The following is a 27,392-nucleotide window of genomic DNA, read 5'->3' on the forward strand; positions in this document are numbered from 1 at the left end:
CAATTGCATTTGAAGTCATGTGATTATAAGTGGGTTAGAGGCTTGGAGCAAGTTCTGCTCTTGGGAAAAGTCTGGAGGAACCTCTCAGGCTATTGGCTTGCAAAAGTCTCCATTAGTGGCTCCTTCATTATTGCCTAGAACAGTGGGGAAAGGAGGGTAAAAAACCACAGGGAGTGTGCCCTGCCTGATGGGGAAGGAAGGCCCCAGCTTTCTGCAGAGCAGGAATTACAGTCAGACTTCCTGTGTGTTGGGATCCGCTGGGGAGCTTGCTGGAAATGCAGACTCCTGGGCCTGCCAAACATCCAGTGAGTTGGGCTCTCCTGGGGGATGGGCTTTACGAATCTACAGTAAAGAAACTTTTCACTTTGAAATAATTCCATTCTTGCCCAAACGTTGCTGGACTAGTGCAAGTGACTTGTGTATACACTTTACTCCAATTTTTGCCACATTTACCATTTCTCTCTTTCCGTATATAAATATGCATTTTTTTTCTGAATTGTTTGAGAAGTTGCAAATGTGATGCCTCTTTACCTGTGGTTATCTTCTAAGAACAGGGAAATTCTCTTACATACCTACAGCATAATTATCAAATTCAGGATACTTAATATAATGCAATACTATTATCTAAGCCACAGTGAATAGCAAATTTCCCTAATTGTCCCTTTTTAAAATAATCCAGAAGACGCAGTGCTTTTTGTGCCCGTTTCTTTTTTGTCTCTTTTAATCTGAAACAGTTCTTCAGGTCCTTTCTTTCTTTCTTTTTTTGTCCATGACCTTGACATTTAAAAAAAAAATTAAAAACATGAACCATGTAAAGACATGAGACTTTTTAAAAAGTACATTCTTATTGATTTCAGAGAAGAAGGAAGAGGGAGGAGAGAGATAGAAACGTCAATGATGAGAGAGAATCATTGATTGGCTGCCTCCTGCATGACCCACAGTGGGGATTGAGCTCTCAACCCCGGCATGTGCCCTGACCGGGAATCAAACCATGACTTCCTGGTTCATGGGTCGAGGCTGAACCACTGAACCACACCTGCAGGGCTGACCTTGACATTTTGAAACATCTAGACCAGTTGTTGGGGCAATGTCCCTCCAGGACATTTGTCTGAGAACCAGCATCTTTCATTTCCTTTGACTTCGAGGCATTTAAGAGGTTTGGGCAGCCCTAAGATACAAATACTCAAAACTCTAATCTCTCAATAATACCGACACCCGAAGAACTTTTCAAAAAAAAAAAAAAATAGCTTTGCCGAGCTGGTTTGGCTCAGTGGATGGGGCGTTGGCCTGTGGACTCGAGGGCCCAGGTTCGATTCTGGTCAGGGGCGTGTGCCTTGGTTGCGGGCGCATTTCCGGTGGGGGGTGTGTAGTTGGCAGCTGATCGATCTCTCTCATCGATGTTTCTGGCTCTCTGTCCCTCTCCCTTCTTCTCTGTGAAAAATCAATGGAATATATTAAAAAGAAAATAGCTTTGTGGGGCACCAGATTTAGCTCCTTGTAGAGTTAAGAGTTTGGGACTTTATTTTTTTTAAAGATCCGATTTGCTTGGAACTCAAATCCAAGAGATTTCTTTAATTGCCTGGATTGCTAAACTGGTGTAGCCTGAAGGGATCCTCCTGGGCCTTTAATTTGCCCGACTTTGATCCTCTTTTGATCCTCTGGAAGACAGGAAACTTCTGGCAAGGTCAGTGTTTTGGGGTGAGATGTGGCCTGGGGGGGAGCAGAAGGGGACTGAGAGGACAAACACTAACCATTTCCTCCACACGCATGACATACAGGCAACTGGGTGCATGGCCACTGGCCTTGTCACCTGGGCAATTTTCTTACCCAGGTCTCACAAGTGTTCCCCAGGGAGAAACATCATCAGCTCCATTTTGCAGATGTGGCCACTGAGGCTCAGAAAGGTGAGGCCACTTATTTCTCTTCACTTAGTTAGGAAGTGGCTGAGCTGGAATTTGAGCCTAAGTCTATCTGACCATTAGGGTACCTCTCACCAGGGAACAACGCATGAAGGTAAATTTGTGGTCCGAATGGGAATTCAAGAAATAGGAGAGGAGGCATGGGTCAGCCCAACCCTGGTCTTGGGACCAGAAGCTCTTGGTGGCATTTTGTCTGCCTGAGTGGCAAGAAATGCCCAGGATCACCTGCTCCAGTTCCTGCTTAGCCATTGGCCTTGTCACTTTAGTAAGTTGCCTACACTCTCTGTGCCTTGACTGTCCCTTCTGTAAAATGGGGAGAACCACATTACCTACCTCATAGGGATGTCGTAAGGATGAAATGAGTTAATGTGGTAAAATGCTCTGAACAGCATCCAGTAGTGTGTTACATTAATGTCATTATCAACTCGTTATCCATTGCAGACCCATGGGTGTGTGGGGCTGAGAGAATTGAGCATCTTTGGAGAATTCACTCCTCCCTCAGCTGCCTGGGCCTGAGGTCTCTGCTGAGTTATGTTACTTCTTTGTCCTCATCTGCCAAATGGAGACCTTTCCCCAACTACCTGGACTTCAGAACCTCTCAGAAGGAGGTTAACCCTCTCTAGCCTTGAGATTCTGAGTCCTTGTATTTCAGAATTGAGCTGAGAGCTCTTGTTAAATGCTAGCATCTCCTGGAGGGCCAGCCTGGGTCCAGCTCTCCGCAGTAAGCTGTCTTAACACCCCACATTCTCATTTGCTCGCACACATATTCAGTACTTTTATTTAGCACCTACTGTGTGTTAGTCACTGTGAGGGTGCAGGGACTATTCTGTAGCAAAGAGCATAGGAGACGTGGTCCTGCCCTCATGAAGCTCACATGCTGGGGGGAGGGGTGGTGGTGACAGCAGAGATGTAAACAACAAACAAATGAATAAATACTAGCAGAAAAAATTAATGGCTATGAAAATAAAAACAAGGCAAAGCAGGGAAAGGCGTCAGAGAGTGACTGGGAGGGAGGTGAGAGGGGTGATGTTTGAATATTTGAGTCTCAAGGAAATGCCTCTTGATGGGACACTCTGGGATAAGCTGAGATACCTGAGAGAGCTAGGTAAAAATCCCTGGGAACTTGTTGCTGACACAGCCATCCTTTCTAAGGGGTTTCCTATCAGTGACTCTCTCCCCACTCCAATCCATCCCTCACACTGCAGCCAACACGGTCTTTCCAGATCTGATCACAGCACCCAGTGTCTTGTCATTGGCTGAGGACTAAAATTCTTACCGCAGCCCGCCAAACCTGCTTTGTCTAGCCCCTGCCACCTTCCAGCCTTAGCTCCAGTCATGCCCCCTCCCATGGTGGGGCCCAGCCAGCAAGGCTGCCCTACTCCTAGCTGCTGGGAATACCCTTCCTACTGTTTGCCTGGGTCACACCCATTGTTCAGCTCAGCTCAAATGTCCCTTCTTCCAGGAAGCCTTCCACAACTGGGTCAGACCTCCAGTAATAAACTGCCATTGACTTCCTGGACTTGCATAAATCCAGCACAAAATGAATCCCACATATGTGTTTTTCTTCTGATATTAGGGGAAAAAAAGATTCCTGTTTCCCCCTGACCTACAGAATCAGAATTCTTGGGGCTGGTCTCTTCCACCTGCATTTTTAACAAGCCCCTGGTGCCTACTAAATTACGAGAAGCCCCCAGCAGAATTCCAGGGTGCTTTTGGGTCCTGTTGGATACTCGCTAGTGGATGGAGATACAAGACAATCTGCTAATTTTTAAATCAGAAGAGAATAAAAACTGCCTTCCTCCAAGAAAAACCTTCTCTGCTCCTGAGAAGGGATTTCCTGTCCAGGTCAGAGCCCACACATGGAAATTCTGAAAAGGCCTGGGATTCTAGTCCTGCCTGGGTTCTCCCTAGTTGGCAATGCCCACTCACCCCACCCCTATTTACCATCATTAGACCCTGCCCTGTTTCAGAGGAAGCCAGGCTCACTCTATCCAGGCTCCTGAAGACAAGTTGGAGCAGCAAATTAGTTGTGCAAGTTAATTCAAGGGCCACCTTTGGCCTCTCAGGAGCACAGATTATTCCGGAGCATTTTGGCTCGCTTCCCAGAAGCCAAGAGAGACAGTTACCTCTGCCTGATTTTTGGGCGCTAAAGCAGGTCCCAATGTTCTTTCTGGGCAGCTCCCCGTCATTTACCCAATCAATGAACCTGACCGAACCTGGGCACACCCTACTTGGCACAGAAAACAGACTTCTTTTTCTTCCTGCTTATTTGTTACCAGGATGTTTAATCATTATAATAATCACTAGCATTTATTGCCAATTTACTAACCTTTTTATACCCATCAACTTAATTCTCACAAGGACTGTATGAGGCAGAAATGGTGTTACCTCCAATTCACAGAAGAGGAATTGAGTCCGGAGAGCTGTGGCAAAGACTGTTATGTGTCCCCCAATGTCCCTTCTAAAGTTTCTCTCTTCTAACATAAGAGGAATTCAATTTTCAGCAGGAAACATGTTAATAAACTAAAAAGCATTGAATTGTACATTTTAATGGGTGAATTGTATGATATGGAAAATATATGCTAATAAAAGCCGTTTGAAAAAAACTCAGTAGTGCTGAGGATGAGAAACCCTGGACGAGTAGGTAGTTTACAGAAGAAAATTGGGGGATCAGGTTAGGGGACAATGCAGGGCAGGCGACGAATTTGAACTTTATTAACATTGATGGGTGACAGGATTAGTAGACTCATCTCTGGGTATGTGTCCATATTTCAAGATTCTTTGAGCACCTACTGTGTGCTGGGCATTTTCATGTACATGTCATCCCCATGATGGATCTGTTGTTAGGCCTGCATCCTATTGTGGAGATGAGTAAGCTGAGGCTCAGAGAGATTCACAGACTTGATCGAGGCGGCACAGCTGGTAAATTGTAGAGCGGGGGTCTGAATGCACTTGGATTTGTCCTTGCTCCCATGGGCTTTCTACTGCTGTCTACTGACTCTCAGTGAACTCTCTGCCTTGGCTCTCTCCTGCCACAGCCCTGGTTGCAGCCTGTAATCCTGGGGGCACCCCAGGGGGCCCTCCCCAGAATGCTGAGGCTCATCCCAGGTTGCAGTTGTTAACTGGATGGGGACTGGTTGCTTAGCAATGTGGATGCAGATCCTGCCCTGTTCCAAGGGAATTATCTTCCAAATCTTGACTGTGGAACTTGAAGGAAAATAGTCCCAGAAGGGCCTAGAAAGCCAGAGCCTGGAATGAGCAGGGAGAGCGGAACAGCTATGCTGCTGGGGATAGGGGGCAGTTTGGAGATGGGGACCCTCCTTAAGGGGAAGACTCAGCCTTAGGGGACAGTGAAAGACAACGAGGAGACCTGGGTCAATCCTATTGACATTATTATTACAACCACAGCTATGTTTCCTGAGTTCTATCTGTGTGCAAGGCACTCTGCTTCGTGCTTTATATTCCATAAGCCTTCGCCAAACCCATGCAATAAGCTATTATTATTTCTCCTTTGCAAACAAGGAACCAGGGCTCTTAGAGGTTAATTGACTTGTCGTGCTGTGGAAAGTGGGGAAGCTGGAATTTGACACTCCAGCTTGGTCCCCATTGCAACCCTGGCTGGGCACTTGGTGGAGAATACTTACCATGTGGCTCCCAAGGGACTGTGTGGCCTGCCCCACTCTTCTTGTGACTCTTTTTGCTCCAAACATACCATCCTTCCTCCATTTTCTCAAACACTCCAACCTTGTTCCAGCCACAGGGCCTTTGCATTTGCTGTTCCCTCTACCTGGGAAACCTTTCCATCCCTTGTCTTTATGTGGTTTACTCCGAATTCATCCTTTTGATCCCCAGTGGAACATCATTCATTCATCCATTGATCTAAATATAGTTATTGAGCGCCTCCCAAAGCAGATAAACATGAATAAATAAAATATAGATGCTCCCAGTCCTCTTTCAGCTTACAAGCTAGTGGAGGAGACAAGCCAATAAAGACACAATTGCAAACTCCCTCTGCTCCTGGGAAACATTCCCTGACTCCCCTGCCCTTTTGGCAAGAAGAGATCAGAAACCCCTCTAGATGTACCCATGATCTTTCATAGTGTTTAGCCCACTGATAGGAAATCATTTAATTATATAGTTATTTATTTAATGCTGCTCTCCTCTCTCAGGCTGTAGGTTTTGTGAGACCAGGGACTGTGAGGCTGCACTGTGAGGGTTGTTACTGTTATTATCAGAGGAAACTGAGGCACAGAGAGTTTCAGCAGCTTGCCCAAGGTCACACAACAGGTAACTGATGGAGCTGGGATTTGAACCCATGTTTCAGTCAGTAGGTTATGAGTAGGTTAGAATGAAAGGAAGAAAGAAAGAAAGAAAGAAAGAAAGAAAGAAAGAAAGGAAGGAAGGAAGGAAGGAAGGAAGGAAGGAAGGAAGGGGAAAGGAAAGGAAGGAAAGAAAAAATGGAAGGAGAACAGGATGAAGAACACATCGATACAAGGGTAGCCCATCGTGGTTATGCCTTCCCTGGCCAGCCAGGTCCCCCTGGAAGTTGTCATCTGTTTCAGAGCCAGGCCCGGCCACTGGGTTCCCGGCTTTCCCTGCAGCTGTGTGGCAGCCTAGGGTTGCACAGCAGGCTGGAAGCTCCTTACATAACATGCCACCCACCAGCTTGCGTTGGGCTGCAGGGAGGGAGCAGGAAAAGGCAGCTTGGAATGTCAGAGGGGCGTTTTGGGATCAGCATTCCAACCTCTGCTTCTTAATTGAGCAAACTGATGTCTCAAGAGTATGATGTCATAACACCTGAATCCAGCATAGGGTTCCTCTGCTCCAGTATTCCAGAGGGAGCACTCTCACATGTCTATGAGCCAAAACCCTGTGATTTCTGGAACCTTCTGTGTGCTCATATCAAGGAAGGACTCTGCCGGAGAGCCCCAGAGGACAATTTTGTGCAAGGCTGGGGCCAGGGAACAGAAGTCTGGCATGATGTGCCAAGCAGTGTGATAACAATTTTATATAGATCCACATCTCCACTGGCATACAGTGAGGGAGATCCTATTGTCTCTATTTGACATCATTTTGTTCCCTTTCTTACCGGTTTTGTGATCTTGGACAAGTCTGTTTGTGTTTCTGACCTTCCATTTCTGTTTCACATTTGAAAGATGAAGGGACTTACCCAAACACATGCTAGTAAGAAGGAAAGCCAAATTTGCCCACCCACACATTTCCTGAGTCATTAGTATATGAAAACATACTACTAATTTGGGGCAGGCAGTAGGCAGAGCTGAATAAGACTCCACTTCTGCTCTCAGGGAGATTACAGTCTCAGGAAGGAATAGCGCATGTGGTTTTCTTTCCTGACAGATAGTCCGTATCATTTGGTAAAGGCTGCTTGCTGGAGTGCCACATCCTGGATCTGTGGGGGAAAAGTACTGGGATTGATTAGTAATGTCTGCCACAAATCAGCCATGGAGAACTAAGTATTGGTCAGGTCTTGAGATGGAGACATCAGAGGTCGAGTTTGGAAAGGCCTTCCAGGCGGCCAGAGACTGATAAGAGCAAAATGGGGGTTCTGCATGGAGCTCTGCAGGGGTGAGAAAGGAGGGAAGGGAAATGGGCACTTAAGGGGAACTTTGGAGATGTGCCCCGAGGGTTAGGAGTGGACTGTGGCCATGAAGACCTGTGGTGTAGCAGCTCTCCAAACTGGAGGTCTCTGGGGAGACAGCAGCTTAGAGAGCGCACAGGCTCTGGATGAAAAGAGACTCAGTTCAAATCCTGACTCAGCCACTTACTGAATGTGTGACCTGGGACATATCATTTAACCTCTCCGAACCTCAGTTTTCTCTTCTCTAAAATGGGGGAAGGAGCCGAAACCGGTTTGGCTCAGTGGATAGAGCGTCGGCCTGTGGACTGAAAGGTCCCGGGTTCGATTCCGGTCAAGGGCATGTACCTGGGTTGCGGGCACTTCCCCAGTGGGGGATGTGCAGGAGGCAGCTGATCGATGTTTCTCTCTCATCGATGTTTCTAACTCTCTATCTCTCTCCCTTCCTCTCTGTAAAAAATCAATAAAATATATTAAAAAAAAAAATGGGGGAAGGCTATTGGAGTGATTGTTGAGTGAGGCCTGACAACAATGACCCACTCATTGCAGGACTCAGGGGTGGTGTTCACGCTGTAGTCTGTGTGAGTGGCACCCCCTGGCGCACCAACATGAATGGTGTCCTGGAGCTGTGGGACTTGGCAGCCTGGATAAGGAAACAGGGGCCCAGAGAGGTATGTCAGTTACCTAAGTCACACAACAGAAATGGGCTGGAGCTCAGGTCTGTCTGTGTCCACAGCCCAAGCCTGGAGCCAGCATGCCCTCCTGCCCACCACCAGTTTGCCAAATCTGGAAAAAGGTTTATCCGTGACTGAACTTTGGGAGATTGCTTAAGCTGCCACTTCCCCATGTGGATTTCCCCACAGGGATATGTGGCAAAGGAGCGCGTGCCTGTGCAATCCTGAGCACGTGGCCTGGTGCACAGTGGAAGTCATTCAGAACAGGGAGGAAGAGGCTGGCTGGGAGGTTGAACCCCACTCGGAAACTAAGAAGGCACCCCTAAAAGAGAGAGGGTGACAGCAGCATTTGCAATGGAAGAAAAGCAGATGAGTCTTCAGCCAGTATAAGGAGGTAAATCTGAGAAAACAGATTTGGGGGTGAGAGGGCTGCCCAGCTCTCGAAGGGGCTGCCGGAGTATCCATCTCCAGGTGCGTCAATCAGTTAGGGTCCCGTAGGAGGCAGGCGGGGGGACTGATGAGCATTAATGCAGGGGCTTGTAACAGAGCTGTGGGTAGGGGAAAAGGGAACCAGCAGGGGACAGTGGTGCTCCTGGGACTGGCAGGAGCAGGGAACCCCAGTCCTGAAAGAGCAAGGGGAGAGGCTGTCCTTGAATTTGGCAAGAGCTGTAGTCTTGAGACAGAAGCTGGGCTGTAGGTAGAGGAATGCAGCTCCCATTGGCCAGGCTGCCTGCATCCACACAGCATGGGGGCAGCCCCCCAAACCTCACGGACTGGAACTGAGAGTAGACAAGGGAACAGGGATGCTCTTACTATGAGAAGGCAGGAAAACTGGACAGATGCTTATCATGTGGCCCTGAGCAGGATGATTTCAAAACATTCTGGCCACTCTCACATTCTTGGATGACCATTGACTTGATCAGCTTTTATCTGGGACATTAAAATTATGTGGAATACGGTGGCACTTTCAAATGATGCAAATTCAGGGCAGGATGGCTGCTACGTTCAGGCCAGAGATGTTCTCAGAAGGTGAAAAACACACCATTTCCAAACTCCCTGCTGTTATTAATCAGCAAATGTCTCAGGAGCAGGTGTGCATGAGTGAATTTTGAGGTCATGGAAGATAATCCAGTCTGGCCAGGCTAAAGCAGGTGACCTGACTCTCCGCCTGATCCTGAGCCACTGAGCCGCTGGGTAAGGGGATTAATCTAAATCTCTCCGAGGAGAGGACGGTTTTTGAGAAAGCCTGGGACCCAAGAAATGAAAGTTGGACTTAGTGACCTCAGGCTTGCTCACTGGGATAATTTAGAAAAGCTGCCAGTGTGGTTGAGACCCCCTGGGATGTGGGGGTGGAGGACAGGGAGCTCAAAGGGGCCTGGAAGGAATGGGAATAGGAATTCGGGGGGCGGGGGGATGGGGTGAACTGGGAGTTTATGCCCTTCTCAAGGGGGCAGTTAAGACCCAGTGCTGGCTGGTTGTCACCAAATAAACCCAGCTGGGCTGGATTTGGGTCCTGACTGGGCCTCTTACTCATTGTGTGACATTGAACAAATCACTTCCCCTCGAAAGCCTCCGTTTTTGTTTTTTTTTTAAAATATATTTTATTGATTTTTTTACAGAGAGGAAGGGAGAGAGATAGAGAGTTAGAAACATCGATGAGAGAGAAACATCGATCAGCTGCCTTCTGCACATCTCCCACTGGAGATGTGCCCGCAACCCAGGTACATGCCCTTGACCCGAATCGAACCCGGGACCCCTCAGTCCGCAAGCCGACGCTCTATCCACTGAGCCAAACCGGTTTCAGCAAGCCTCAGTTTTTTTAATCTGTAAAATTGGACAATAACTGGACTCACCTCATGGAGATGTCCTGAATGAATGAATGTTCAAAAATGCCTATAACAGTTTCTGAAATATAGTAAAAACAACTATATATGAAAATTTGCTAAATAAATAGGTAAATACGAATGTAGGTCCTTTATTGCCAGATTTTCCCATCTTTCAAGGGAAGTAAATCTGGAAATCCAAGTTTTAATAATCATATTAATGACAAACATTTGGGCAGTTTAGAAACACCTTAAATATTGACACAGTCTTTAAAAAAATATATTTTTATTGATTTCAGAGAGGAAGGGAGAGGGAGAGAGAAATAGAATCATCAATGATGAGAGAGAATCATTGATCGGCTGCATCCTGCACGCCCCACACTGGGGATTAAGCCTGCAACTAGGGCATGTGCCCTTGGCCAGAATCGAACCTGGGACCCCTCAGTCCACAGGCTGACGCTCTATCCACTGAGCCAAACCGGCTAGGGCGATACAGCTTTTTGAAGTACATGCTGTTATTACCCCCATTTTACATATGGGGAAACTGAGGCACAGAGCATTCACATAACTTGCTCTAAAGTTACATACTAGCGAGTGGTAGAATTGGAATATAGGGTGAGCGACTATCCCAGTTTCAGCACTGGAAGTCTCATGTCCCAGGAAATGCTTCCGTCTGAGAAACCAGCCTGGTGATCACCCTAGATTCAGCCCTGATCAGTGTGGCTCCAGCTTCCTGCTCTTAACCACTGTATTCTCTTTTCTCTTGCACGAATGCTTCTGATATCTAAATATTCCCACTATGGGCCAATTGGCAATTCCTGAAAGAATCTGATGTTCCATGGCATCGGACTTCTCACTTGTTCCAGAAATGGTGGGCATGACCCACCATTAACTCCATTTCCAGCCCCTCTCTGGAAAATGGGGGGTGGTGCTGAAAATGCCAAGCTTTTAATCTGGTGACTAGCCTCCAAGAGTCACCTCATTTGGACAAACAACACTCCAGGAAATTGCAAAGGATTTAGGAACTCTGTCAGGAGCCAGGATCAAAGACCAAATATAGAACAAAAGATGCTCCCAGTGATAACTCCATATGGTGCAGGTGGGTACTGGAAATATCAGCGGGAACACTTTGTAGAGTAGATGATTGTCTAACCATTGTGCTGTACCCCTGAAACCAACACAAAATAATGTTGAGTGTAAACTGTAATTGAAATGATTTTAAAATTAAAAAAAAAAAAAAAGATGCTCCTAGTGCTCTTACCACTTAGGAAATTACAAGGTCTTAGAAACATCCAGAGCCTCCTCTGCCCCTCTCTCCCTCCCTCCCTAGCTCAGCATTCTTTACCTGTTCATAACCTTGCTGTGGGGGGACAGGGCCGGGGGGGACCAGGACCAGGAGAGAAAGATAGCACAGATGGGGCGTGGGGAGGGTCCAGTTATTTACTTTTTCAAAAAAGACGGAAGCATTTGGCCCTGCTCCTGATGCCAAATTGAAATTAATGCTGGCTTCACTCCCAGGCTGGTTCCCATTCCATCCGGAGGGCAGAGTGTCTGCAGCATTGAATCCAGGAAGGTCAGTCGGGTGTCACCGCTTGTCACTGGGGAAGATGGGGAGGAGCTGTGACCATCGAGGCCCAAGAAGAAAACTGTGAATACAGCTCAGATGGGCCAGGGGACTTTAAAGAAAGGTCTTCTCCCGAGAGGGTGGGCAGGGTTCTGGCATCAGAGGGGAGTCTGAGGCACCAAGAGATCGGCAACAGAGGGAAGCCATCACCACAGGAAAGGTAGGAAGAGGCAGGGGAAGGAACGGGTGTGACAGAAGCACAGTGAGGGCAGGAGCTGGGGTGAAGGCCATCTGGACAGGAGGTATGCAGCTACCACCAGAGACGCCATGCCGAAGCAAGGAACTCAAATCCCTGCCACTGGGCCCAGGTACCTCTCAGCTCATGGGCTCTGTGCACCGGACAGTCAACCAGCACCTCTGTCCCACATCTCATTGGTCACCTGAGGTCTCAGACAGGCTCACTTTCTATAAGATTCAGTGTTCTTCACCCAATTCTGGAACACAAACCAGGATTTTCCTAGCAAGGAAGACGTGAGGGAAGGGCTTTGTGTGTGGCCAACCTTTGAGCAGGGTTTATACACAGGAAAAGTGGCTGCCCCAGCCCTGACTTCACACAGTTCTTGTTCTAGTGCCCAACACCTACTAATCAGTCTTTTGTTTCCCAGGAAATTTTGTGTCCAAATTCCATTTCCTGGGAAAGAAACTCTGATTGGTCTAAACTGGATGAGGTACTCTCTTGTCCAATCAGCCAAAGCAGGAGGGAGGACTGGGTGACATGACGTGCCAACATGGAGATTAGGCCACTCACCAGATTCTGGTCAAGGGCATGTACCTCGGTTACAGGCTTGATCCTCGACCCTGGTCGGGGCGCATGTGGGAGGCAACCAATCGATGTGTCTCTCATCACATTGATGTTTCTTTCTGTCTCCCCCCCTCCCTTCCACTGTCTCTGAAAATCAATGGAAAAATGTTCTCGGGTGAGGATTAAAAAAAAAAGCATTGTGGAAGAAGTCAGAATCCTGTCAGACCGTGTGACCCTTATCTATGGATTAGTACTCTTCTTATCTGAATGCCATAGGTGGGGTGAAATATTTCACAATCTTTTCAGGTTTTAAAGTTCTTCATTTGGGCCTCTCAGTCTGAAGAAATGAAGGCTCAGAGAGGTCAACTGACTTTTCTAAGCACACAGCAAATTAGTGGCAGAGACAGGACTAGAACCTGGATATCTTAACACCTTGTCCAGTGTTCTCTTCATTATATCACTGTGCCCTCCCTGCTCGTGTCCCATTTTTTGAGGATTATCTTCACAGCCACCTGATCATGCTCCTGGCCCAGGTGATGGGACCAGCAGCGGACATCAAATCCAGACTGGGTGAATTGGATTCTCTTTCCTGGGAAGTTGAAATTAGGACACGGATTTTTAAAAATGAGGCCCAAATGGGAACTCATGAGAAGCAAGCTGATTGGAAGAGGGGAGAGCAGAGAAAATAGTCTTTAAAAATAAGAGGCCAGGTTGAAAGAGCAGGTTGTTCCAGAGAGAGAGCGCGAGCTGGAGAGAGGAGCTGCCTTCGACAGCTTTCTAGTCCTTGGTTCTTGTTCCTCTGGAGGGTCTGCCTCCCGCTTACATGCAATAATGTAATTATTTTTACATGCAATAATGTGTTCATATAATTTAACATGTTTTTGGCTGCAAGTAATAGAAACCGAAATCCAGACGGTCTTAAACATTAAGAACACGTATTTATTCCTTTAACAAGTACAAAGCCAAGGTGAACTTCAGGTGGATCAGAGTTCCAGCTACATCGTTCTGCAATTCTCTCTGGACTCCACAGTGTGTAGGCTTTGATCTCACACTGGCTTTCCTCATGATTACAAGAAGGCTGCTAGCAACAACAGGGGCCACATCCTTCCTTGTTCCCATCCATAGAGCTAGAAAAAGCATCCTCCCTCTAACCCCAGACTGTAAGTCCTTCCTTTTTATCTGATTAAGCCACTGTCAGTTATGTGCCTATTCCTGGACCAGCTGCAGTCTGTAGGAGAATGCTGTGCACAGATGTGTCCTAAGTCCAATTATTGGCCAGGGATGGCTGTGATTGGCTAAGAGTGGTCGAGATCTATTGTGTATGTGAAACTTCTCCTGGTCACATATGCTGAATGGGAGAGGGATGGTTACCTGAATTAAATTGGGATCTTCTAGGAAGGAGGAGGAGGGGGGAACAGATACTGAGAGGCAAAAAAACACACACACATCATTTTGAATAATATCGAGTGAGTTTCTGATCCTTGTAAGCACAGAGTCCCTTGGACAATCAACTTGCTGGTCTGTGGCCAAATGCCTTTGCCCAGCCCCTCTGCAGCTTGATTCTAATTTCCTCCTCTATTCTGTAGACTGTGCTATCGCCAACATTTCTCACCGCTGGCTCATCATTTTGGCAAGCTGGCATCTCACTCTGCTCTAAGCCCTGCTGATGGAGCTAAAGATCCCTTTAGCAGAATTGATTCTGGCATGTTCTAATTTTAAAAGCCTTGCACTTCTCTGCATGGGGGATGCTGAAGTCGGTGCCCATAAAGACAGAGAGAGTAAATTCTTCTGAGGAAAGCCTATTTTTAACAAGTCCTGAACCTAATTGAACTTAATCATCTGTCAGTTGTTGACACTTGAAATGTGTGAGTCACTGGGCTATGTATGGAGGGGCCCATCAGACAGATGGTAGATATCAGCTTCCAGAAGAACTGTTCAGGTTTGGAGCTGTGGCTTCACTCGGGGTTATGGTAAAGCATGGAGCTCTAGAGGCAGATAGCTGTGGGTTCAAATATTGGCTCCCCCACTTACTGCAAAAGTCAGCCTGTTTCTGCAAGCCTCAGTTTCCTCATCTGTAAAATTGGGATGGTTACACTTGTTCCAAAAACACTTGTGAACCTTGTGAAGGAAAGGCTCCTAGTGATTAACTGGGCACAAATTCATAACCTGAGTCTGCCAGCCATTGCTCACAGAGGCCTCCCACACATCCTGCATTTCAGGGAAAAGCCAGAGACCGAACTATCAGCCTTTTGCTGTGTTCCTGCCAGCTCATAAGGGAACTCCTGGCATCCTCTTTCCACCAATGGGCTGAGACCTGCTCCCTCCAATCAGAACTGCTCTGACCAATCAAGACAGTGCTTTTTGGACCAATCAGACTGTGCAAATTTGGATTCCTCCCTTGCATAAAATGGACCAATCAGGAAACAGAGTGGGAACTTTTTAAAAAATATATTTTTATTTATTTCAGAGAGAAAGAGAGATGGAGAGATAGAAACATCAATGATGAAAGAGAATCACTGATTGGTTGCCTCCTGCATGCCCCACACTAGAGACTGAGCCCACAACCCAGGCATGTGCCCTTGACTGGAATCGAACCCGGGACCCTTCAGTCCACAGGCGATGCTTTATCCACTGAGCCAAACCCACTCCCTGGGAACTTTCACTATAAAAAGCAGGTTCTCCCTTGTGTGGGGAGAGCATGATTTGATTTCCTCTTGAAGCTGTGTTTCCCTGGGTTTGCAAACCTGAATAAAGATTCTCCTTTTTCCGCACTTTTGTTGACAACTCCATGTGAGTCATCAAGGCATGACATGGGGCAACTTCTACTTGGCATTAATATGCATGAATTTCCTTGCAGAAATGTTAGCACATTTGATTTGGGCTTGTTGCTCTAACCTCATAGGTCATAATACTGTCACACGAACATCCTTATGGCTACAATGGGGCTGCCATCAACATCGAGGGCAGCGTGCTTTCTTGTGCACCATATTACACTCCTGAAACCAACAACTATGGTAAGTCCTAAGACATTTGTTCCAAGAGCTTAGGTATCTTAGTATGACTGAACTACAGTTCATTCACTCAAGGGGCTAGATTAGAAGGTAGGGTAGAAATCACATGAAATCGAAATTGCCATAGAAAACTAGTACCCCCTCCCCCCAAATCATTTCCCTTCAGCAGCGTGGCTGGTTCTTGAGTTAGGCCCAGAGGACGTGGTCGTGGTCGGCTCGTATTTCAGGGGTATTTGTGTATAAAAACTGTTTATCTTTTAAACCAACAAACTCAGGCCCGTGAAAAATGCTCGGGTCCGACTGGGGTTCCCCGTGTCCTGCTCACAGGTGGTGGGAGTGGGTGCTCCTGAAGAAAACTGATAGGCGGATCCCCTGCACGGGGGAAGTTCTCTTAAATTCTCTCTTGAGTTGGTGCATGTAAAGCAGGTAAGTATGCCTGAGTGTGAGCGGGAGGCGGGGCGGTAAGGAGAGAGTGAGTGGAGAAGCCAGTGAATGAGCCTGCCAGTGGCCGATTCAGGGAAGGAGAGCAGAGCCTTGCCTGAGTCAATAAGTTCGTCTGGCTAAGGGGTCGCTGAGAAGTATGTCGTCCCCACGTCCCCCCGAAGCTTCCCAATCACCCGCTGTTCTGTGACCCCCACCTGTGGGCCCTGCGCCCTTCCATTGCGTTCCAGAGGAGAACGCCCGCTTGTGCGGGTCACAGTGGCGCCTGTTCCAGGGGCCCGAGACGCCCGGACCCGGGGCTGCGCGAGCGAGCACAGCGGTAATCCCTCTGGGCGTTGCCCGCGCGCGCAGGACACACAGCTGCAGCGCTCTGCAGGCTCCCAGGTAGGTTTCCAGCCCGTGTGGCTGCACCTGCTGCTCCACAGCGCCCCCTACTGGGTAAAAGCAACGACGTGGTTGTCCCCAGCCCACCCAGACTTTGGGTTGCCCTAACCTTGGAAATAACCATGGCCCCCTTCACTTACACATAAATGACAGTGTGTGAGATGACTCCAAGAAAGTCCCACAAACTTCCATTTCACCCCATAATGATCCCCCGACTTTGATTTTAATTTGTGGGTGTTCCTGCGTCCCTGCTTGGCTGGTGCCCCAAGCTTCTGGTTAACATCCCACCAGGTTAGGCAGCCCTGGCTCTGTTTCTCCAGGCTTCTCGCTCAGACCTGGCATTTATAACCCACGTAGTGGCTTCTCCCAGGGGCCTGCAGAGATCTTCATGACCCAGCCTTTTCTTTTATTAGTAAAGGCAGATTGTTAAGTTGTAGCAGCGGAGGAGGAGCAGGCCTCCCCGTACCTCAGCTAATTAACTATTAGCCAGTAAAGGTGCTATCTACCTAGGAGCAGAGTTCATTCATTCAAACAGCATTTGCTGAGAGTTTGTCATGTGCTCCACACTACAGACACAGGAGTGGGCAGACTGAGGCCCACTGGCCTGGCTCTCCCTGGCCTGGACCTTTGGGTTTCTCAGCACCTTCTATCACACACACTGCTCCCCAGAAGTGGGCAGCTGTGAGGTTCTTCCCAGGAATTGCAAACTCAAATTCCTGCTGAAATGTGGAATTGGGGGCGGGGGAGGAGTTAGACAGTAGGGAGGAGTGGAGCCTGCAGCCAGGAGAGTGAGTGCATGACCCACATTCTCGTTTTAAAACACTGTCTACTAAGCAGAACTGAAGGCATTTTGAATTTGCCCTGTAGGCCTTGAGTTTGAGACCAGTTAATGAGAGGGTGGTGTGGGCCGGGGCCAGGATAGGCGTGGGACTCTCTGAAGCCCTCTCTGTGAGAATGGGGATAGATTTGTTTGCAGGACTGGGCCCAGCCCAGAGGGCACAGAACGGGAAAGGCCTATCTGGGTATCTGGGAACTGGAGAGAAGCCAGTATCCTTGGGGAGCCTGGTTCTGTGTGTGTGTTATCTCCAGCTCCTGGAGAGAAACACAAAACACACCAAATAATTCAAGGGCAAGATGAACTGATACTTGAAAGATCCTGATTCACAAACAAGCTACATTCATCAAACACGTGCTGTGTGCTAGCCACTGAGCTAAGAGCGTTGTATGCATTATTTTCTGCTGAGGGTGGATGTGGGTATCCCCATTCTACAAATGAGGAGACTGAGGCTCAGAGGGGGGAAATCTCATTTTCAGTGAATGTCAGGTTGACTTGAGTCATGCTTTTAGAAAGGCGCATTGCAGGCCCACTTAGGAACAGAAACACCCGCGAATCTAGAAAAGCTCCTGGATGATGTGAAGTTGGAGCTGTATGAAATTCCAGAGCTGAAAGAGATCCCAGAGTGAGTGTCCTTTGCCCAGACCTTAGCGGTCAGGTGAATCCTGCTACAGCCTCTACCCCAACCTTGAAGTTCTCTCCCAGAGATAATAAAGCTATGGAACCATTCATTGTCTTTACCCCACCTCCCTGCCTGTGGGAATTTCCCAATATTAGATATTTTTCTCCACCTATTATTTACCAAAATTCAGTTAGTCCTCAAACCCTCTAGAAACCCTCTAGATTAGAACATCTCAGGGAAAAGCCAGAGATTCTGATATTGTTAGCCTCTAACAGCTGCTTGAAAATCATTTCCAAGGCAGTGGATTATGTAAGAAAGGAATGCTCTAGGCTGCAATGAACAAAATACTTGATAAGAATGCCTCAAACAATAGTGATACTTATTATTTAACAAGAAGCCTAGAGGTAGGCAGTTCCAAGAATGGGGCGATGGCAAACGGTCAATCGGACCTAAATTTCCTCCCATCTTTCTTTTTTGGTCTCCTTTAATGTGACAGTATATTTCTCCTCATGGTCACAGGATGGTTGTTGCTGCAGCACCAACCATCATGCCTTCACAATGATTTCCTAGAGCGGAAGAGAGAAGAACATGGGACAAGCTCTTTCTGTTCCAAAGGAATAGAAATAGATTTCTCCTTTTTGGCCAGATCTGGGTTACATGCCCATTCTTAGACCAATCACTGAGAACAGGAGGTGGTGGGTGGGATCATCCCCACAGGGACAAAAAATGACCAGGAGTGGGGGGTGCTGTGTATCTAGGAGACAGAGAAATTCTGGACACTCCTCAGACCCTTATAAACAAGGGACTTTCACCACAGGAAACAACCCATATCATACCAGCCGCCATTTATTGAGCACTTACCACGTGCCAGGCTCAGCGCCTAACACCTTGAACAACCTGTGAGGAGGCTTCTAGAATTTCTATTTTCCAGAGGGGGAAACGGAGGCCCAGCGAACTGAAGCAATTTGTCTAAGGTTAATAAGTGGCTGAAGAGGAACTTTTGCCAAGCTCTGATGATTGACACAACCACTGCTTTACGCTGCAGGGGACCCCTCCGTAGGTAGCAGAGCTGGTAGTTTCTGCCTCAGGAATCTAGCCCCTGAGGTCTGGGAGTTGGGGTGCAGGGGATCTCACAGCCCTGGAGGACTTGTAGGGTTAACACTGTTGCCCTCTCCTCTGAATACCTACAGACCAGGGGGTCCCCCACAGCTGAAGCTGGGCGAGAATCTTGCTCAAACCCCACCAGGGGACACACTGCCCCTGATGCCATTTGCCCCTCTTCTTTGGGAACACAGGGAGCAGGAGGGTAACCAACATGCTGGAACCATCTGCCCAGCTCCTAATAATAAATCGTGAGAGGAACAGGTTTCAGGCAAACATTGCTTTAAAAAAAAGAAGAAGAAGAAGAAGAAGCCTCTTTTCACACCCGGGCAGCCATCTGCCGTGTCCTCCTCATGTGCCAAGCTGGGGGTGGGGGGTGGGGGGAGGAGAAGGTTACTCTGGTCCTGCACCACCAACAGGAGTGGCTCACAAGTTCTCTCCCTTTTGCCTCTTTGGACAGGGCACTGCAGAGAGAGGGGGGAGCAATCGCTGGCTGAGCAGAGGGAAAGCACGATTCCTTCAAGATGCCGATGGTAGGTGGGAATAGCTCTCGTGTAGACAGGGCTTGCTGTGGGTTAGGTGCTGTGCCGTCCAGTGTACACATCTCAACTCCTTGAATCCCGACAACACATGTATGGGTGCCCTTTTGTAGATGAGAGACGAGAGGTTCAGAGATGTGACGTGACTCACCCAAGGTCATCCAGCAAGGCTGCCTCTTCAGTATGCAGCAATGGGGCCTAGCTTCCCTCCATTCTGGCACCCTGGGGCTGGGGGTGTTTCCCACGTAACAGATACTCCGCTGACATCACTCAAGGGTGACCTTCCACCTCCAGCCTTGCCCCAGGCACCCTGTCCTCTGCCCTGGAGCTGAAATGTGGGCGTCTCTGGTTACCTCACCTGTTGCTCATGCCCTCTCTGCCTCACCCAGTCAAAGAAGATCAGGAGAAAAGACTCCGAAAATCCCCCGGAACCTACAGAGAAGGAAAAAGAGCAGCAGGCTGAGGTGGAGCTTCGGAGGCTGAGGCAGCAATTCCGGAAGATGGTGGAAAGTCGGAAGTCCTTTAACTTCAGCTCCCAGCAGAAGATCTTGACTCAGCAGTGAGTGATGGTTGGGGCTTTGTCCTAAGTGAACTTGTAAGAAAGTTTCACGTGGCTTGCCCTCTCATGGGGCCTTGGGCCAGGGTCCTACTTCTGAACCCAATCTGAGGACCACTTGGGATAGCTTCAGTGGGCAGGGGGAAATGATTCTCAGAATCCAGTGTGTCTCAGGGACTCCAAGGGGAGCAGGGCATCCATGTCTTAAGGAAGGACCCAAATGAGAAACCATTTCTGGGTCTTGTTTCTTTCTATACATGGGTGTTCTCTCTGAATCTCAGCCATGGCTGGTGGAAGATGGCTGCCTCCAACTCTTTCCTTAAAAAAAAAAAAAAATTTATTGATTTCAGAGAGGAAGGGAGAGGGAGAGACAGAAACATCAATGATGAGAAATAATCATTGATCAGCTGTCTCCTGTATGCCCCCCACTGGGGATTGAGCCCACAACCTGGGTATGTGTACTGACTGGGAATCGAACTGTGACCCTCTGGTTCATAGGTTGACATTCAACCACTGAACCACACTGGCCAGGCTGCCTCCAGCTCTTGAACTATCAAAGGTCACACAGAGAGACTGTTGTGAATCAATTCCAACCCCAAATTCCCAGGAGAGAGAGAATCTGATTGGGACCGCTTGGGTCAGATGTCTACTCCTAGAACAATCAGTGGTGGCCGGAGGTGGGGCTGAGGCCTAGGACACAAGATGGCTATAGGTATCATTCCCATGGTCCTAGCCCTGGAGGTGGGGAATGCCCAGAGAAGAAGTCACCAGGCTGTCAACACCCCAGAGCAGCGGTCGCCAACCTTTCGGACCTCACGGACCACCAGTGGTCCGAGGACCACCGGTTGGCCACCGCTGCCCCAGAGGATGTTTCCTGCTTGTGCATCCTGATGGGATCTGCAAGGTAGAATGACTGGCCCAGTTGGCATGGCTCAGTGATCGAGCATCGACCTGTGAACCAGGAGGTGTTGGTTCGGTTCCCGGTCGGGGCATGCAGGAGGCAGCAGATCAATGGTTTTTTTTTCCTCCTCCTCCTCCTCCTCCTCCTCCTCCTCCTCCTCCTCCTCCTCCTCCTCCTCCTCCTCCTTCTTCTTCTTCTCTCTCTCTCTCTCTCTCTCTCTCTCTCTCTCTTTCTCTCTCTCTCTCTCTCTCTCTCTCTCTCTCTCTCTCTCTCTCTCTCTGTCTCTCATAGAATGTTTGAAATCAGGTTGCCCTAGGGTTATGGTATGTATAGTTTCTTTGGACAGTAGGAAGGTGTTTCCTGAGGTTAAATAAGCAAACATTAAACAGGTATTTTTAGATTCCCTCCAAGGGAATGTAATTTCTCAGCTCCATCCCTAATGTTTGTACAGGCAGAAGCTGTCCATTATTAGAAAGAAGATCTTGCTGTTAGACAATGCGTGAGGTTCAGAAGAGAGGGAGAGGGGCTCTTTAGATTTCCCATGGATTTGACTCGCAGGCACTGCTAGTCCACATGGGATCTGCATGTCAGTAGGAAAAAGGCACCCTTTCTCGAGAGATGTACTGCCATCTGTTGGAAACATTGTCACCATGTAGAGGTTTGTTAGAACAAGATAAAGTGTCTCCCAGAAAAGTGTAATAAATCAACAAATCGATATTTTTTCAAGCAGACGGTGCTCCTTTGGGCCATGCAGTCCCCAGCCTGCACATCTGTGCCTGGGCTTAAATGGGGGAGAAAGTCCCACCTGCCAGGCTTGGAAGACTAGATGCTCTAGAACTGGGTGTGCACGCTAGCAGTCCCTAGCCACATGTGACTATGTACATTTGCAATTGCCCGGCCAGTGTGGCTCAGTGGTTGAGCATTGACCTATGAACCAGGAGGTCATGGTTTGACTACCAGTCAGGGCACATGCTCGGGTTGTGGGCTTGATCCCCAGCAGGGGGCGTGCAGGAGGCGGCCAATCAATGATTCTCTCTCAACATTGATGTTTCTCTCTCTCTCCACCTCTCCCTTCCTCTCTGAAGTCAATAAAAATATATTTTAAAAAATTGCAGTTAATTAAACACAATTGAAAATTCAGTTCTTCAATTGCACTAGGCACATTGCAAGCGCTCAAAGCCACACGTGCCTGGTGGATGCTATCTGACAGCGCAGCAGAGACCATTGCCATCACTGCAAAATGTTCTATTGCATGGTGCTGTTTTAGGACAGTGTCGGCAAAGGACGGTCTGGCTGGCTGCCTGTTTTTTGTAAAATAAAACAGCCACAGCTACATTTATTTGTTCATGCATTGCCTATGGTTACTTTGTTGAGTAGTTGCAACAGAGACCGTCTGGCTGGAAAAACCTAAAATATTTATTCTTTGGCCCTTTATAGAAAAGGCTTTGCAGACGCTGTTCTAGTGTGGCACTGCCAGCACTTCAGTGGGCATACGAATCACTTGAGGAGCTTGTTACAGAGCAGATTCTGACTCAGTAGGTCCTGGGCTGGGACCTGAGCCTCTGCATTTCTCCAAGCTTCCCGAGGATGGTGGGGCAGCTGGCCCGCAAACCGCACTGGGCAGTGGGTGTGGGGTGCCCAGTCTTCACCAGAAACGTCGCCGCTGTGCCGTTTTCTGTTGTTCAGTTGTTGTGTAGTCTCCTGAGCCTTTTCTCTTTCTGAAACCCCCGTTCGCCCATATTCCCCCACCCTCTCTCTTCTCCAGAGTAGACAGAGGGAGAGAAAGGAGGAGACTTAGGTCAGCCAATTTAACAAATTATTAGCACCCCAAGTAGAGAAACTAGGGGAAGTTAGAGTTACTATGTTGATTCAAAATTGCAAAATTGTCTGATGGGTTTGTCTCTCGTTATTAGAGACTAGTGGCCTGGTGCACGAAATTCATGTGGGGGGTAGGGGGTGTCCCTCAGCCCGGCCTGCACCCTCTCCAATCTGGGACCCCTTGGGGGATGTCTGACTGCTGGCAGTCAGACAACCCTCTCACAATCCGTGACCGCTGGCTCCTAACTGCTCACCTGCCTGCCGGCCTGATTGCCCTTAACCACTCTGCCTGCCGGCCCACTCACCCTCAACTGCCCCCCCCCAACAGTCTTATCACCCCCAACCCTCCCCTCCTAGCCTGATCGCCCCTAACAGCCGCTGCCTTGGCCCCGCCACCATGGCTTTGTCGGGAAGGACATCGGATGGTCTCCCTGAAGGTCTCCCAGTTTAATTAGCATATTACCCTTTTATTAGTAAAATCTGGAAATATGCCAGTGAGCTTGGGGCAAAAGAGAATGTGGGGGCCCCCGCCATGTCTGGATAATGGGTTTTGACAGGCACAGCTCCAAATTGTTCCCTAGGAAAAAAATGCCCCTTGGAGGAAGGCACAGCAGTGGGCGGTGCAGTGAACTGGGTGGCAGGCGATCTGAGTTCCAGACCTGGACCGAGGACTTGGGCAGGTCCCTTCCACCGCTTCAGTGGGCTGTACCTCTCCGAGTCTCCTTTCACAGCGAAGGACTCTGGAGAGTCTGACCAAGGCGAACTCGGGGTCAGGGTTAATCGGGCGCTGCTTTCCTAACAGAAAGGAAATCAAGTCCCTGCAAGAAGAGCAGGATGAGATCACCCTGCATTTGAATCTCATCAAGTCCTCCAAGAACTTGGATCTGAATGAGAAAAACTATATGGAGCTGCGTTTCCTGCTGCAAACCAAAGAGGACTACGACTCCTTGATTAAATCGATGAAAATGCTCTTGGCTGAACTGGATGAGAAGGTATGGTCTTACTTTTAAAGGGCCAAACAGAACACAGAGCAAGGGGAAGGGGTATGAGAAGTACCCATGATGCCTTAGGGCAGATATAACACCCCTCCCATCTTCACTTTCCTAAATGTGACTGGCCACTCTCTCCACCACTATTGATTCCAGCTCTGTTGATCCATTTCTCCACCATGATCTCCAGTGCCTCCCCACTGTACTTTAAATAAATTTCCAAATTCTTACTTTACCTCTAGGGATTGGCTAGAGGTAAAGTCCAGGTAAAATCCAAAATCTGACTAATATCAGTTGCAAACACCAATCACTGATAGATATGACGCATGAATGAGGAAGAAACCTTTCTTGTTTTAAATCACTGAGTTGGGGGGTGTTTATTACTGGAGCATAACCAAACATCTTCTGACGGATGCAGTAAGAATTTGAAAATTTACTCGAAGTACAGTGAGGAGGCACTGGAGAACACAGCGGAGAAATGGACTAATAGAGCTGGGAGATCAGGGGTTATATAAAGTGGTGGGTAACATCCATGGTGTGACAGTTAAGGATGCATTTGGCTGCAGGTAACATATAATGCTCAAGAGGAATGTGGATCAAAAGGATATTTACTTATTAATTATTTTTTTGAATAAAAACTGTGTTTAGCCCTAACCGGTTTGGCTCAGTGGATAGAGCGTCGGCCTGCAGACTGAAGGGTCCCGGGTTCGATTCCGGCCAGGGGCATGTACCTGGGTTGCGGGCACATCCCCAGTAGGGGGTGCGCAGGAGGCAGCTGATCAATGTTTCTCTCTCATCGATGTTTCTAACTCTTCTATCCCTCTCCCTTCTTCTCTGTGAAAAATCAATAAAATATATTTAAAAAAACACACAAAAACCCCCAAACTGTGTTTATATGTAGGAGACAGCTTGATTCTAGGTACAGAAGATTATAGAGGATTTTACAGCTGCATACCTTCCAGAGGGGCACTGGACAGTCACCAAGGATGGGGCACAGTTCTTGGATGTCTGGTGTGGTCTCAGATGTTGCAGGATGTGTGACATCTCCTGACCCGCCCATTAAGTGCCACTAGAGTCCCATCACTGCAAGAGCCCCAAAACACTCCACCAGGTTACAGCAGGCCCTTTGTGGGGAAAATACCCGCTGGAAACTTTCTGTTGGGAACCATGGGTTAGGGTAAGGTGGAATTTATGCCCACAGGTGAGTGAAATTTATAGCAAAAACTCTAAATTGCCCTGGCCGGTTTGGCTCAGTGGATAGAGTGTCATTCTGCATACTGAAGGGTCCAGGTTCGATTCAGGTCAAGGGCACTTACCTCAGTTGCAGGCTCCTCCCCATCCTGGACCCTGGTCGGGGCTCATGTAGGAGGCAACCAATCAATGTTTTTCTCTCACATTGATATTTCTCTCTGTTTTTCCCTCTCACTTCCACTCTCTCTAAAAGTCAATGGAAAACTATCCTCAGGTCAGGATTTAAATAAACAAAACAAAAAACCTCTAAATTGCTTCATTTTACCCCAAACTGGCTAGGATTAAGTTGAATTGAGCATGTATCTGAGAAATTAAAATTCTATTTATAGGAAAAGAAAGAACACTGCAATTTTTGTTTTAGCACACTCAAGTTAGTGAACTGTCGGATTTGTATCCATACAGATGTTAACACAGCTGGGTTTTCTTTTTTTTTTATTATTATCTTTTCAGATTACTCAGATGGAAAAAAAAATTATAAACCAAAAACAGATCTTCACAAAAACACAGGAGTCCAATCACCCCCGGAAACTGCAAAAACAGATCCACATGCTAGAGACAAGTTTGAATCTTGTACGTAAGGGGTTCTCTGCAGCTTTGCAAACATCTCTGCCTCCCTTTGCTCAGGGTAAAGAATGATGTCTGTGGAGCCATTAGCAGAATATATATATTCGTTTAGTAGACAGGCTCAGGAGGTGGTGAGCTAATGTGTACGTCTAGATCAGGCAGCCTCTTAGAATTTACCATCCACTCACTCTGTTCCACCCTCTCTGTTCCATCCTCTCTTGTTGGACCACTGTTAACCAAGGTGCCTTTCTCCTTTTTGCTCTCTGCACCTTAGCACATGAGGATGCCTGCATACCCTCTACTCCTCCCCTTTCCCTCCCCCCTTTCTGGGATGCCTACTCTTAGTTCCCTGCTTCATAAACTCCTACTTGTTTTCAAGAAGTAGCTCAAATATTACCCTTCACCAGGCAGAATTAGTTAGACTTCCCTCCCCCATGCCAATCTGCTCGTGCCTCTATTAGAGCGAGTGCCTGTTGGTTGTCATTGATGTCGCTGAGAAATAGTAGGCATAGGTTTGCATACCTTGATAAAAAGAAAGTGGCGTTTCCTGATCGCCTTCAATCTGCTGTGATTTTGGCATTAAGCAGGATTTTGTTGCAAACTGGAATAAGCAAAAATAGCTAATGTATTGGTCATAGAAGTGAAGATTTTTAGAGAAGAAGTGGTACCTTCAGGCATAGGTGGATCTAGGTCAGCGGTTCTCAACCTGTGGTTCGCGACCTCTTTGGGGGTAGAACGACCCTTTCACAGGGGTTGCCTAAGACCATCAGAAAACACATGTATAATTACATATTGTTTTTGTGATTAATCACTATGCTTTAATTATGTTCAATTTGTAACAATGAAAATACATCCTGCATTTCAGATATTTACATTATGATTCATAACAGTAGCAAAATTACAGTTATGAAGTAGCAACGAAAATAATTTTATGGTTGGGGGTCATCACAACATGAGGAACTGTATTAAAGGGTCGTGGCATTAGGAAGGTTGAGAACCACGGATCTAGGTGTCCAAACATGTCTTTAGGACACGTTAGCTGTCCATTTTTTCTCTGGGTGGACATCATTCTTGGGCAGCCTCCAACGTGAACAGACACCAGCAGAAAGGGAGTCTCTCTTCCCTAGGAATTCAGACACAAGTCCCAGGGTTCCCATGGGGCCAGCCTGGGTCCTGTGCCCATCCCTGAATCAATCACTGTGGTCTGGAGTCACGTGGCTACCCTTGGACTGCATTCCTCCCTCCTCCCCCTTCTCCCATCAGACTGGGGAAGGCAGCCCTATCCAATGATGTGGTCTGAGATTGAGGGAGACGTTCCCCTAGAAAAGCATAAAGAGCCCTAACCAGTTTGGCTCAGTGGATAGAGCATTGGCCTGCAGACTGAAGAGTCCCAGGTTCGATTCCGGTCAAGGGCATGTACCTTGGTTGCAGGCACATCCCAGTAGGGGGTGTGCAGGAGGCAGCTGAATCAAAGTTTCTCTCTCATCGATGTTTCTAACTCTCTATCCCTCTCCCTTTCTCCCTGTAAAAAATCAATAAAATATATTTTAAAAAAAGAAAAGCATAAAGAAAGGGATAAGGAATGCTGGGCAGGTACAAGCAATACATTCCAGTCTGGCTTGTGAAGTTGCAGCTCCCCAGTCACTAGCCAGAAGAGAAGGAAAGTGAATTGATTTGGAGGGAAGCTTGTCACTAACTCACTACACAACGATCTGAGCTTTGCCAAAACTCTGACCACCAAGCTTTACCCAGGAATGGCTGAACCAAATTTGACTTGGTCTCTGTCTGCCTCCCCCCACCCTCCTCCCCCCCTGCCCCTGCCCCTGCCCCCTTAGCCTGGAAGCTGCCTGAGGGCAAGGCAGTATCTCTTTAATATCCCTGCACAGTGATTTGCTGCCATGCTCAGAATGCCTAGGATGCATGTCAAAATGCAGGTTTCTGGACCCCTTCCACAGTTACCTCAGAATCTCCCGGGCTTGGACATAGGCTGCACTATTTTAAA

The 27,392-nt window shown here is 47.9% G+C and overlaps 1 protein-coding gene across 1 annotated transcript in view; it reads left to right on the top strand.

Annotated features, from left to right (window-relative positions):
- Window positions 1-15,285: 15,285 nt before the first annotated feature.
- CCDC63 (coiled-coil domain containing 63) overlaps window positions 15,286-27,392 on the top strand; it is a 28,818-nt gene continuing 16,711 nt past the window's right edge. The window contains exons 1-5 of the mRNA XM_036354239.1: window positions 15,286-15,392; window positions 19,233-19,305; window positions 19,701-19,870; window positions 23,389-23,578; window positions 25,277-25,396. Coding sequence (XP_036210132.1) covers window positions 19,297-19,305; window positions 19,701-19,870; window positions 23,389-23,578; window positions 25,277-25,396 — 489 coding nt within the window. The 5' untranslated portion in view covers window positions 15,286-15,392; window positions 19,233-19,296. The remainder of the gene's footprint in view (window positions 15,393-19,232; window positions 19,306-19,700; window positions 19,871-23,388; window positions 23,579-25,276; window positions 25,397-27,392) is intronic.

The sequence above is a fragment of the Myotis myotis genome, unplaced genomic scaffold (assembly GCF_014108235.1).
Source record: "Myotis myotis isolate mMyoMyo1 unplaced genomic scaffold, mMyoMyo1.p scaffold_m19_p_20, whole genome shotgun sequence".
NCBI lineage: Eukaryota > Metazoa > Chordata > Mammalia > Chiroptera > Vespertilionidae > Myotis > Myotis myotis.